This window comes from Alligator mississippiensis, chromosome 4, assembly GCF_030867095.1.
Source record: "Alligator mississippiensis isolate rAllMis1 chromosome 4, rAllMis1, whole genome shotgun sequence".
Lineage (NCBI taxonomy): Eukaryota > Metazoa > Chordata > Crocodylia > Alligatoridae > Alligator > Alligator mississippiensis.
This window is the reverse complement of record NC_081827.1, coordinates 176,057,866-176,071,260: the sequence shown is the minus strand read 5'-3', so window position 1 is coordinate 176,071,260 and position 13,395 is coordinate 176,057,866. Positions and strand designations below refer to the sequence as shown.

General features: G+C 45.8%; 1 protein-coding gene across 2 annotated transcripts in view; it reads left to right on the top strand.

Annotated features, from left to right (window-relative positions):
- The window catches only part of PTH2R (parathyroid hormone 2 receptor), a 93,013-nt gene that overhangs the window by 36,704 nt on the left and 42,914 nt on the right, over positions 1-13,395 (top strand). For both annotated transcript variants that reach the window (XM_019491965.2, XM_059727109.1), the window contains exons 3-5: positions 4,184-4,294; positions 4,397-4,518; positions 8,019-8,116. In XM_019491965.2, the coding sequence (XP_019347510.1) occupies positions 4,184-4,294; positions 4,397-4,518; positions 8,019-8,116 (331 nt within the window). The remainder of the gene's footprint in view (positions 1-4,183; positions 4,295-4,396; positions 4,519-8,018; positions 8,117-13,395) is intronic.

Genomic DNA, 13,395 nt, shown 5'->3' with positions numbered 1-13,395 from the left:
CTTAAAAAAAGATCCAAATAACTGATATTTTCCAGGCTTGTGCAAAGATTTGGGAGAGAAAATTAATGGTGTTCATGTAGAGAGAATGATGAGCAAATCATTTGTCAGTTAATCTTACGTAGGAAATAATCTATTTGTCTCCTATGCCAAAAAATTAATCTAAGCTACTTATGCATGATCCAGTTTGGGATGAATAACCCACTTGTTGAAGCCTGTGTTCAGTGAGATAGCTCCAATTAAAATGTAGGAAAGGTCCAAAGGCTTAGCTTGTGGGAGTTAACACACAAACCTTTCTCCCAAATGACAGAGAAGTATAGATATTGTGAGCTAGGATTTCATCTCAGCTATCCCTTGATTCTGGACAGTGCTTAAGCACATAATTCCATAAATGTCTATTCAAGACAGAATTTTGGCATGTTCTTAAGTACATACTTAAAATTGGGTGCTGTCCTAAATATGGATGATTTCTATAAAGCAGTGTAAATTCAGAATAAGCTCCATTCAAGTCACTGGTGTTTCTTCAGATTTACATTACTATAACAAATTAGCCTGGTTCTGCAGCCAGACAGCAAGGAAGTTACCAAAAAATATTAAGAAGTCTTAATGTTTGGATTTCATTGAGTTGGTTTTGGTAGTAGTAACAAGCTATAATTGACCTGAAATAATAAATGATCCTTTCAAGTCTAACCTTATAACTGAAGTCTCAGCAAGTGTTATTCTAAATGGATTAAACATATAATGATTGAAATAACATTTAACCAGACACAAATTACTGGATCAAAAGATGACTGAATTTTACTTATTCAAAAGCCAACACCTTTAAGCAGCCAAATCTAATTGGGTATGCTCACATGGAGACTATGGCCTTCAGACATAGAATGAAAAGTGACTGAGTTGATTGCTGTTTCATTAATAGAAAAATTTCTATTTTCTTTGCAGGAAGTTTATTGAGTCTGTGTTCTGACCTGCTGAATGTCTTTTATTTCTAACTGGGTAAATAATAGGCTAGCTAGGTGATGGAGAAATAATCTGGACTTTCAAGGTCACATCTGGTAGCTTTCCCACACTGGACCTGATTCATTTTTCAGTCTTAAGAATATAAAGTACCTCCATTTAAATCAATGTAAAACTGATCTGAGAAAATAATTGGATCCATTGACTTAATGAGCTAACTCACTAAGAGATTAATTCATTAAGAATTACAGAAAAAAGAGTCCATGTAGAGAATGGAAATGAAGAATAGGTTTTAATGGTAAAAAAGCTAAGCCCAAATGGATATCACTCCTTTAGGCTGAAACGTGAGGAAGAATGTCTTGCATTCAAAAACTTGTCTAACTATCCCAGCTGCATAGTTGGTCCAATAAAAGATATCACCGTAATAAACCCTTGCCTCTTTGCCAAAAAATTCATTTTGAAAAGCCAGTCAAGAGAAATTGGGACCACTACTGGCTTTTACAAGGCCACTGATGGCAAGGTTTGTCAGCACCTCCTTTTGCAGAGGGCAAGGTGCTAAAGGTTCTTGAGACTGTGATTATCTAGCCGCTATTCAACAAACTACTGCTCCTCAGCCAGTTCTCTCTCTATCTCCCACCTCTCCTTTTGGGGGAAGGTCACTGAACTGGTGGTTGCCTGACAGCTCCAGGCACATCGGAATGCACGACCCTTGCCACTCTGGCTTCCACCTTGAGCTCTTTGCCTTCAAAGACAATCTTTGTTTAGAGTTCAGCAGAGGAAATTATACCCTGCTGACCTTGCTAGATCTTTAACCATCTTTGATACAGTCGACCATAGGAGATCGACACTGCCAGGCACTGGATGGCAGTAACAGGGGCTGAGTTCAGTTTGGGGTTTTACACAAATTTTCCATCATAGCTCAAGCCCTCACTCCGAAACCTGGGAATATAAATGCTACTTGGGAATTCCAATATGAACAACTTCCCATCAGTAGGGGTGTGCAAAACGGGCTGTATTCTATTTGGATTCAGATTTGGCCTAAATTAGGAGACAGTGATTCGATTCGTTGATTTGGATCACTGTCTTGATTCGATTTGTCCAAATTTGAAGATTCAATGCCGATTCGGAGAATCAGCGATTTGACCATAGACACAGCTTTATATATTTTTTCTACATACCTCACGGAACCAGGCTCAGCTCATGAACACTGAGATGGTAGGGCAGATGGAGTGTGCCACAGGAGCATGGAGGGTCCCCTGCGTGCTCATCGGCGGATCCAGAAGTGGACCGGAAGTGTTTCTGGTCTACTTCTGGGTCTGCTGCTTAGTGCTTTGGGGATGCCCATCACACTCCCGGGGGACACTGCATCTACCCCAGCATCTCAGAATTCACAAGCCACCCGGTACCTTGAGGTATGTAGAAAAAACATTTAAAGCTGTGTCTATGTCTGAATCATTGAACCTCTCTGAATCTCTCTGAATCTCTCTGAATTGATTTGGAGGGTTCCGATTCAATTTGGAGAGATTAAAGGGTCTCTTGATTCAATTCGGGGATTTGGCTGCCGAATTGGGCTGAATCTCCACCAAATCGAATCAGCGACCGAAGCTTCGCACAGCCCTATCCATCAGGCATCATTATACTATAACAGGGTTTATTAAAGGGGGAAATAAAGGGACTAACAACAATCTCAGGAAAAACCTGAATAGTTAATAGCCCACCACAACCAATTATTAACAGTTTGTCACAGTCACTATGGTCAGAGTTCTCTCCCAGTCTGATACAGGGTGTATTTAGTAGCTAGTGGGGGGCAGTGTAGCTGCTAGTCCCCAAATTCCTGTTGCCTCACCACCGCTTGGTGCTGTGCTGCCACTGCTCCTTATCACCACTGGGGTGCTGCTTTGGTGCTGCTGCCATTGAGAGTCCTGCTTCACCACTGCTGCTGCCATTCTTCCTTGCCACTACTGGGGGTCATTGTCACTGTCACTGCTTCTACATACTGATGCCATCCAGGTCTCTAATCCCTTGAAAAAGCTCAAGGATCTCAGCACTTTTAGAATCTAATGGATATGGGTCTCAACCTGACCCATTGTATGTACACCACATATTTAGTCTCTTTTAGAAACAAGTGGGTAACAACTCTCAACTGAACACATTTCAGGGATTTGTACATCATGAGCATTCTTCGCTGTGAGGCTTGATAGCAAATGCAATGCCTTCCCAGGGGTAGCTCCTGCTTGTTCAATGTGCCCTTCTTGTTCAGTGTGTATATGAGGCCACTAGGTGAAATCATACAGAGATTTGGGATGACATACCCCCAGTATACTGATGACACTTAGTTCTCTCTTCCTTACTTCCCTGACCTGGATCCACATTCTATGTCCTATCCCAGTACCAGGCTGCAGTTGGGGATTGGATGTATGTGAACCAACTGAAATTGAATCCAAATAACACAGAGATGATGGTGGTGAGCAGACCACTTGTTTTGCGGGTATTGGAATACCTATCATCAATGGGGTTCAACTTTCACTTGTCACTCAAGTTCACAGCCCTGGGAGATTTGTGGATCCTCTGCTGCCCCCGGATCTCCAGATGCCAATGGTGGCTAGAAGTGCTGTTCACCAACTTCATCTGGTGAGAAGGCTGTCACCCTTTCTTCCAGTTCTGATCACCATCATCTATGCCTTCATAACCTCAAGTCCTACTGCAATGTGCTCTACATGGGACTGCTCTTGAACATAAACCCCAGTAATCCTTAATGTGTCTTTTTAGGCAACCCTATGAGAATGGTGTAAATTTAGCTGGGGTCCCAGTGAGCAATGAAGAATTATATGAGAGTGAAAAACTGGCTGGGATCCATTTAACTGTTCAGCTGCAAATAATCCAAAAGTTAAGAGTGGCATTTAGATAGAACAGAGAGTTCAGAGGATCCTGAGTGGGTATCTCAAGGTCTCACCAGGTGTTTTTTTTTCTTGGAGCATGCTAGAACAGGTACTCAGGTCTGCTCTGAGCTGCTCTGCTTAATTGCTGGTCTCTGGTGCACCTGACTGGAAGCAAGGGTGAGGTTCATTTTGTTAACAACAGACCCAGTATCAAAAGGTAAGTGGTGTAGACATGGCCTAAAAATATCAACTATTTTATTTGGTCGCATGTGTTCAGAAAGTGTGACACAGGAAATAAGGGTCGTAAAGTTCTTTGTTTCTCACAGTTATTTTCTCTTTCTCTTCTGCAGAGGGGAACTGTTTTCCAGAATGGGATGGCTTAATTTGTTGGCCAAGGGGGTCACTGGGAAAAATGTTGGCCGTTCCCTGTCCTCCTTATATCTATGACTTCAATCACAAAGGTACCATTTTTGTAGTTATCATAGGCTGTATCTGAACCAAATGAATAGCTGAGTAGAATAAAGGATTAATTAAACTAACCAAGGCTCCTTTCCTCCTTTCAGGAACAGCCTTCAGGTACTGTAGCCTTAATGGAACCTGGGATTTTGTGCAGAGTTTAAACAGAACATGGGCCAATTACTCTGAATGCCTTCACTTCTTACAGCCGGAAATCAACTCAGGGAAGGTATGGCAAGTTTTCCCAAGGGAGAGTTTAAGTGGAAAGAATAGGTCCTCAAATTTGTGTCTTGGCATTAAGATTTCCATGTCTGTAAAGAACCATCAAGGAGTAAAAATGTGTTTTATACTGTTGTCCAGTCATTGACATCATTTACCCAATAGTTTTAAATGAAGTAGAAGCTAATTTAAGTAACGTAGAAGGAAAGGAACAAAAGATACCCGAAGCTCTTTCTTCGGTAAAGTGCTTCTCACCATTCTGAATTTAGTTGCATGGTCTAAATTCAACCTTGGCAAAAGAATTGCAAGGCCTGCACTTACTTTCTGCAAGGCTGAATTAGCTTGAGATTCCTGGCTCAGAAGTGTGGGCCCTTTATTCCAGTGACTGGGTGGGGAATCAGGGAAATGTGGGTTCTTTAGAAACAGAAAGCTGAAAGGTACCACCCAAGTCACTGATTCAAGTCCCTTAGAATTACAGACAACAATATAAGAAGTACTTATCCAAAAGAGTACACAGGAGCATCCTTTCAAGTCCATCTTGAAAAACGCAGCCACAAAGCACTCAAGCAAAAAACCTTACAGCATGCCATAGGGATAGACAGTTTAGGGAGACAAGGGTGTTGGACACATGTACATTTTGCAGTACTATAAAAAGTAACACTTTATAGAACTGCAAAAAAATAAAGTGCTATGGGGGCATGCATATTCCCCTGGCTGGAGCGCTACAAAGGCACCTCAAAAGGTACACCTGCCAGCTGTGGGGAAGGGGGATAGAGAGTGGCAGAGGGCTGCTCCTTTTTTTCCCCTCCTCAGCCCCTGATCACTGAGAGCCTGCCCTTTCCCTGTGGCGGCAGAGGGGCAAGCTGTCAGTGATCAGCTGGCAGCTGCCAGTGGGAGCAGCAGCTGTCAAAGACAGCACCCACAACTGCTGCCACCATTGTAGGGGCCTCAGCCCCTCTCAAGTGGTGCTTACAGTGGTAGTGTTGGCAGAGGCAGCTGTTGCCAGTTCTCCCACAATGGTGGTGGCAGTAGCAGGGTCTTAACAGGGCTCTGTGACAGCTTGTCCTGACTGGGCAGGCTCCAAGGAGCAAGCCTCTCTCTCACTCCCACCCCTTTGGAAAAGGGGAGAGAGAGCAGTATCCTTTGGAGAGACTCCGTGCCATGCTACATATGATGCTACAAAACACAGTGCTATACAGAAGTAAGAGGAACACTTTCGTGGTAAATCCACCATTTGGGGGCACTACAGATGGTAGTGGGCGCTCATTGTCTGTAGTGCTACAAATGTAACAGCTAAGGGCACCACCAGGTGCCTTGCCACTGCAATGACAGCTAACTTGTTAAATTAATATAATATGCTCTGTTGGCAAAAAACACCTTTGCTCTTTGCCAATCTGACATGGAAAGAAACCTGTTCCTTGGTTTTTCCTTGAATAGGATGTGGCATGCAATTGATCAGCATTATTTAAAAAAAAACCCCTCAAACATCTTTATGTATACTTTTCCCTAAATAATGTCAGTGAGGCCTATAGCTTTATGACTGTGAGTAATTTGAGTCATATTTTAAAGGCACTGAGTTATTTAACTGTGCAGCCTGGCTCTTAGTAGTTCAGAATCTCCTATGTGCACAACTCCCACTGAAACTGATATTTATCTTGCAGCTGGGTGCCCACATAGATCCCAGTGCAGATTCAGGGTCGGAAGATGCTAACTCTGTTTCACTCTTATACCTATCTTTCCTGTGTTATAGAATTCCAGCAAACTGGCTTAGAGCTATCCTCTTAACAGCAAAGGTATTGACAAACGGATTCAGAAATAAATGCAGCAATAAAAGTGTAATCCCTTCAGCTCCAGGATATTAAAACCATGACTATTTAACAGAAAATGGGGAAAGGATAAAGGAGTCCAACTGCATAAAGGGACTAATATTTCTAAACTAGCCTCCTGTTATCTGCTGTGGGGCAGGTTGTAGTATGTCCATATAGTAGATCAAGTCTACCCATTCCTTCACAGCTTCCCCTTATCTTAGCTGCACAGATGGAAAGCTCCACATAGCTTATGTTTCTCAACCCTAGGAGGAAAACAGATAGCAGAATTGAAAGAAGTGAGAACCTTAACTCCACTCTCTCCAGTGCTCACAGTAGTGGAGCTGAGCCTACATAAGGATGGGAAAATATGTTCCTGTCTCTTTTGTATCCAGTTACCCTCATCAGCCATAATGAGTGGGGGAGCTGACACTGAACCAAAGTTCAATGCTGCCAACTCATGGTTTCACTATGAGTCTCATCACAGTCAGTGCTTCTCTTCAAGCTCTTGCCACAAGCTTTTTATCATTACCTGGCGAATTCAGTTTCCATTTTCTTAACAAAAGTAAGTTTCTAGCTTTCTTGGATACAGACTAAAGCTTAAAAGAGTGATCCCCACTAATTAGAAAATCAAACGCAAATAAAAAGAAACCCAAATATATTCTTTTAAAAAATCTACTTATATCTACTGAGGTCTGTGATCTTACACCAGGAATGAATTTGGCCCTATCACATACACATGATGTGTGGTTCTTTTTAGGTGAAACTGGATTATTGGAGATTCATAGATTCCAGGGTCGGAAGGGACCTCAGTAGGCCATCTTGTCTGACCCCCTGCCCCTGGCAGGCCAGAAAAGGGGCACCAAACCTGGGATCATGTGATCCCAGCCAGGTGCTTGTCCAGTCTCCTCTTGAAGACCCCCAAGGACGGGGCAAGCACCACCTCCCTTGGAAGCCCATTCCAGAACCTGGCAACCCTGACTGTGAAGAAGATTTTTCTAATGTCCAGTCTAAACCTACTCTCCAATAGCTTATGGACATTGTTTCTTGTTATTCCAGGGGGTGCCCTGGTAAACAGATCATTGCCTACTTCGTGCTGCTCCCCCCTTATGAATTTGTACGCCACCACAAGGTCCCCTCTCAGCCTTCTCTTGGAGAGGCTGAAAAGGTTAAGGTCCCTTAGCCTTTCCTCATAGGGCCTTCCCTGCAGGCCTCCAATCAGATGAGTTTGGACCCTCTCCAGGTTGTCTGCATCCCACTTGAAGTACGATGTCCAGAACTGGACACAGTACTCCAGCTGCAGCCTGACCAGTGCCGCATAGAGAGGGAGAATCACCTCCCTGGACCTGTTTGTGAAGCACCTACGGATGCACGACAAGGTGCAATTGGCTCTGCCAACTATTTCATCACATTGATGACTCATGTTCATCCTGGAGTCAACTGTGACTCCAAGATCTCTTTCTGCCTCAGTGGTGCTGAGAAGGTCCCCCCCAGTCTATAGGTATGATGGCAGTACTTCCTCCCTAGATGCAGCACCTTGCACTTGTCCTTATTGAATTGCATCCTGTTGTTCTCTGCCCACTTCCCCAACCTCTCCAGGGTGTTAGCTTCATCCCATATTTTAGTGTCATCCACGAATTTGGACAGGGAGATTGTTTAGCTTATGCTGATTAACCAGTGAAGGTGCTTTCATTTTCTTTTTCAGAGGGATTTCTTCGAACGTCTCTACGTCATGTACACTGTTGGATATTCCATCTCCTTCAGTTCACTGGCAGTAGCTATTTTCATCATTGGCTACTTCAGGTGAGTGAGTCTAGAGCCAGCTTCTGTCAGTTTTCTTTGGTCCAACATGATAAAATCATGTTCCTCATTCACAGAGAGTAGCTTGGTTTCTCTTTTCTTATATTCCTATGTATGGAGCCAAGTGTACATAGTGTGCAATGTGTAGAGTGGTTTTCAATGGCTACTTTGCAGTTCTGCATACCTTAATCAAATAATTTTGCTTAAAGGGAAAATAATTTACAATAACTACATAAAAATAGCAAGCAGCAACAGACTTGATAGGATTCCTGTTTCCAGAATTGTTAAAGGTGACACATGCAGCGAATCACAGAATGGTCAGAGAATGGATTTTTCAGACCTGATGGCTTAATTTGTAACTGAAACGGCTGGCATCATGTGGACCTATCCATTTCAGTTATTGATAGAAAGACTACTGCTGCTTGCTCCAGCTGTTAAGCATTGAATGCTTACTCTAACGTTCACTTTTGAAAGATTTTGCATTTTGAAATAACCAAACCAGGAACAGACTTACAGACTCCATTTCAGTTGGCAAGGTTATTACTTATATTATAGTTTCCAACAGCATGCTTGACATTTCACAGAAGGCACAGAAAAGCAGAGACCTTACCCCTCCTTGTTCCTCTTTACACTTGTTGGCAAGAAAATTGGTACAGCATAAAAGAAGTTCTGAAAGTCCTGCTTTTGGCCAAGGAAAGACACTGCAGAAGACAGCCATACATCTGCCTTCTGAAAATTCCACTGCACATCTCTGTGTAGGGAGCATGCAGGAGCAGTATATCAGGGAAAGGGGCATCTCACCACAGAACATGGGTGCTGATTCTGAGCAGTGCAGTGATCAGAAGACAGTCTGGGATGAGGGGGTACTATAACTTAGAGTAGGTCTACAATGCAGTTACTGAAACTCATATAAGCGCACCTGAACGAGCTCTGAACTGACAAGCTGCTGCATTGCTAGCAGCTTATCTTTTGCCTCATGGAACTCAGTGTAGGTAAATGCTTGAATGGGTGCCCTGTGTTGAGCAACTTGCTTCTGTGGCTATACTGCTAGCAGAACCTAACCTAACTAATTTAAAGCTGTCTACATGAGCTGCAGTCGTAGCAGTAGCTGCAGTGTAGACATACTGTTAGCATCCTGGCTTGTTTCCCTGAGCTGTAGTTTCAAGGTTTTGCCTCTAAGGCAATCACAGTACCAGATGGCTTGCAATATACATTTGCCCTGTGACAAAACTCTCAGCGACTATCTATATCAGGGGTGTCCAACCTTTTTGAATATGGGGCCATATCACGAACTTTTTATCACCCAGTGTGCCGGCGAGCCATATTCAAAGACCTCACAGGAACTGACATCAGGAAGTGATATCACATGACATTTGACACCAATGAAGTTGCAGGAAGTGACAATGAAATGGATCTGCTCCGCAGGCATTTCTTATGTTTTTAATTTTACTCTCTATCTTCTCTCACTGTGCCTGAAATACACAGAACTCTTTCATGCTCTGGCTGCAGAAAACACAGGTGATTGAGGCACATCAGGTGAAAAATATCTGTGCACCACAATACAGTCCTGTTTCACTAGTACTATTTCAGATTGTACCCCTGGAGTAAATCTCCAAGGCAAGAAATATGTTGGCTGTTTGGCACAGCTCTCCAGTGCTGCAAAAATATGTATACCAAGGCAACAGACAAACTAGATATACTAAATAAACAAATAATACTCATATTTAATAGGACAAATCCATTGAAATCAATAGGAGTGTAACAGGGTACTGTCCCAGGGATGGCCGTGACATCCCTGGAGCCCCTCCCCGAGCCCTGGTCACCTTTACGTTCTTTGGGCAATTTCCCCTTCAACTCAAAAGGGAGGCTGCCCCAGAGCTCCCCAAGCTAGATCGCATATTCCTGAACACAAGTGTCACTACTCTTTGCCTTCATGGCTAATCACCTGGTCCCCTCATCTCCCTTCCCCTCGCTGCCAGCTGGGGCCCGCGGGCCAGCCCTGCCCGCTTCGCCACTGCCCCACTGCCACCACCGCGGCTCCGCCAGCGCTGCTGCCACCACCGCAGCTCCACGCTCCTTGGCAGCGCTGCCACTGCTGCGGCTCCATGCTCCACGGCGGCCCATCTGTGGCCACGGCTCTGCACTCCACCGCCACTGCTGCGGCTCCATGCTCCGCCGCGGCAGCTCTGCGCTCCATGGCGGTGGCACTGCCACCACCGCGGACCAGATAAAATGGCTTGGCAGGCCACATGACGGCCTGCGGGCCGTATGTTGGACAAGCTTGATCTATATGCATTGTCCTGGAACAGAGGTAAATTATGCAAGTTATACTTGGAACATGTTGGATACTTTTTAAGTGATTTTTTTCCTTCTGAAAAACTGACCTGCAGTGACGTAGAATTCTGATGCATAATTTGGCAAAATTTGATACCATTTTTGGTACAAAGAATTGGAATTGCAGGGTGAGGAATACCAACATTTTCCATTTCTTTATTTCCCTTTCGCAAAGGTTATCAGTGATACAACAGAGTTGGTAGAAAATGGCCACCTTATTCAGATTTAACTGTGGAGTTATGACACGAGATGCTATGAGTCATCTTCATTAAAAACAAGAATCCCAATCTCCTTATTCCCATTCTCTGGGGCCTGATACCCATTTACATCAAAGTCCTTATCTTTGGTTTTCTTGGTATACTGCATGCCTGGCATTCCCAAGGAGGGATGCTGTCTAACATCCAACCCACCCACTCTTGCTTGCATTAAGCCCAGAAATGCTAACCCAGAAATGCAGCAATGAATCCACTCCAGGGATGTCTCCCTACAGTTACTCTTGAGAGCTGTCTTGAGTGTGCTTGAAAGTGGCCAGGTGGGGCACCACACAGTAGCTTCATGACTGTGTTTTGAAGTTTGGCATGTGCGAACCACATTCACAGATGAGGTATAGAATCATAGAAAATTAGGGTTGGAAGTGACCTTGGGAGGTCATCTAGTCCAACCCCCTGCTCAAATCAGGACCATTCCCAAAAAGATCATCCCAGCCAAGGCTGTCTACCGGGTCTTAAAAACCTCCTAGGGTAGAGACTGCACAACCTCTCTGGGTACCCTGTTCCAGTGTTTTACTACCCTCCTCATGAGAAAGCTCTTCCTAATATACAACCTAACCTTCCCTTGCTTCAACTTGAGACCATTGCTCCTTGTTCTGTCATCTGCCACCACTGAGAACAGTTTAGCTCCATCCTCTTTCTAACCACCCTGCTGGTAGTTGAAGTCTTCTATTAAATCCCCTCTCAGTCTTCTCTTCACCAAACTAAATAAGCACAATTCCCTAAGCCTCTTCTTATAAGTTATGCTCCCCAGCCCTCTAACTATTTTTGTTGCCCTCCTCTGGACTCTCTCCAATTTCCATGTCCTTTCTATAAGGGTGGGGGGACAAAACTGCAGATGTGGCCGGCCTCACCAGTGTTGAGTAGAGGGCATTTTGTTGCATTTTGTTGCATTTCTCTCAATCTACTGGCAGCACTCCAGCCCAGTATGCTATTCACTTTCTTCACAATAAGGGCACACTGTAGGCTCATATTCAGCTTATTGTCCACTGTAACCCCCACATCCTTTCCTGTACAGTTTTTGCTTAGCTTGTCAGTCCCCATCCTGTGCATGGGATTATTCCATCCCAAATGCAGGACTTTGCACGTGTCCTAAATGAGCCTCATGAGATTTCTTTTGGTGCAGTCCTCCAATTTGTCTAGGTCTCTCAGAATTCTAGCCCTACCTTCCAGCATATCTACTAGGGGTGCATCAATAAAGATTTTTTGGGCTGATACTGATGGCGGATTATTGACCAGCCATATAGACCAATCCTGATCCAATTGCCAACATGCAGCCCAGCAGTGTGGAGAGCAGAGTCCGGCTGGTAAGTCTGTTGGGGTGAAGGGGCATGGGGGATGCAGATTGAAGCCCTCATGTTGAAGGAGGGAGTGGGACTGGGTTAGGGGCAGCCACTGCCCAGCTGAGGCAGGGCAGGGTGCAAGAGGGAGCCAGCGTCTCATCCAGAGGGTGCGGGGACACAGTTACTGCCACTGCTCACACCCCCGGGTGAGGTATGGGGGGCTTGTGCTCTCCAGGATCTGCGCATGGGACGAGAGCAGGCTGCCGCTATGTGCTCAGAGCCGAGGCTGCTCCAGCTTCTTCCCAGCAGCTGTGCTCAGGCCGGGCGCGGCAGGGTGGGTGCCAGCAGCAATGGGACGGGAGGCGTACACCAAATTTTTGGTGGCTCTAGTCCCCCATAACCCCTCTGCCCCACACCGCCCTGCCCTGCCTGGCCCAAGTGTAGCCACCAGGAAGAGGCTGGAGTAGCCCCAGCCCCAAGTATGCAATGGACAGCCTGCCCTTACTCCACACACAGGTCTGTGGGGCAGATGCACCCCCCCATGCCTTCTCCAGGGGTGTGTGCAGTGGCAGGAGCTGCCACCCCTCTCCACCTCCCTGTGCCCCCAATGAGCTGGTGGTTCTGCCCTGAACCCCACCCCACCCCAGCTGAGCAGTGCCTGCCCCAGCCCCAGTCCCACTCCCTCCCTCACCTCGGGGGCCTTGATCTGCACCCCATGCCCCTTGCCTCCACCACATCCCTTCCTCCCATCAGACTTACCAGCCAGACACTGCTCTCCAAGCTGCTGAGCTGTACTCCTGGCCACATGCATGCTGTGGCTGTGCATAAGCACACGGCATTTATCAATGGCGACATGTAGGGGGTGCACGGAGGTGCATGTGCACCCTCTGAGAGTGCCGGTGCAACCCCTGACCAGCCGCACTCGCCACTTAGGTGATGGGCAGGAGGGACAGGCGGGAGCACTGGTGCCGCCTCTGCAACCACTGGCTGGGGAGTGGGGTGCCTCTGTGCTCCCAGAAGCTGCCACAGCCAGAGCGATCAGCCGCAGCCACTCCCAGAATTGGCTACAGTGATTGGCTGGAGCGATTGGCCACTTCGCAATTGGCCATTTCATAATTGGCCGTGGGGGGACCCCTCCCCCCCCCGGTCAGTGAGATTGGCAGCAGGGGGATGAACCCAGTCGCTGACTGGCCGTTGAGGGGCACGTACCCACCCTTCCCAACTAAGGCGGCACCAGTTGCCCATGGCATTTATCAGCGACATAATTGGCCACATCACCCAAAAGAAGCTGATTGCTGGTAAGGTCACTTTTCCTTTTATCAGTGTCGATACAATCTGGACCACATCAGTGCACCTCTAATATCTACTACTCCCTGCAGCTTGGTGTGAAGATATT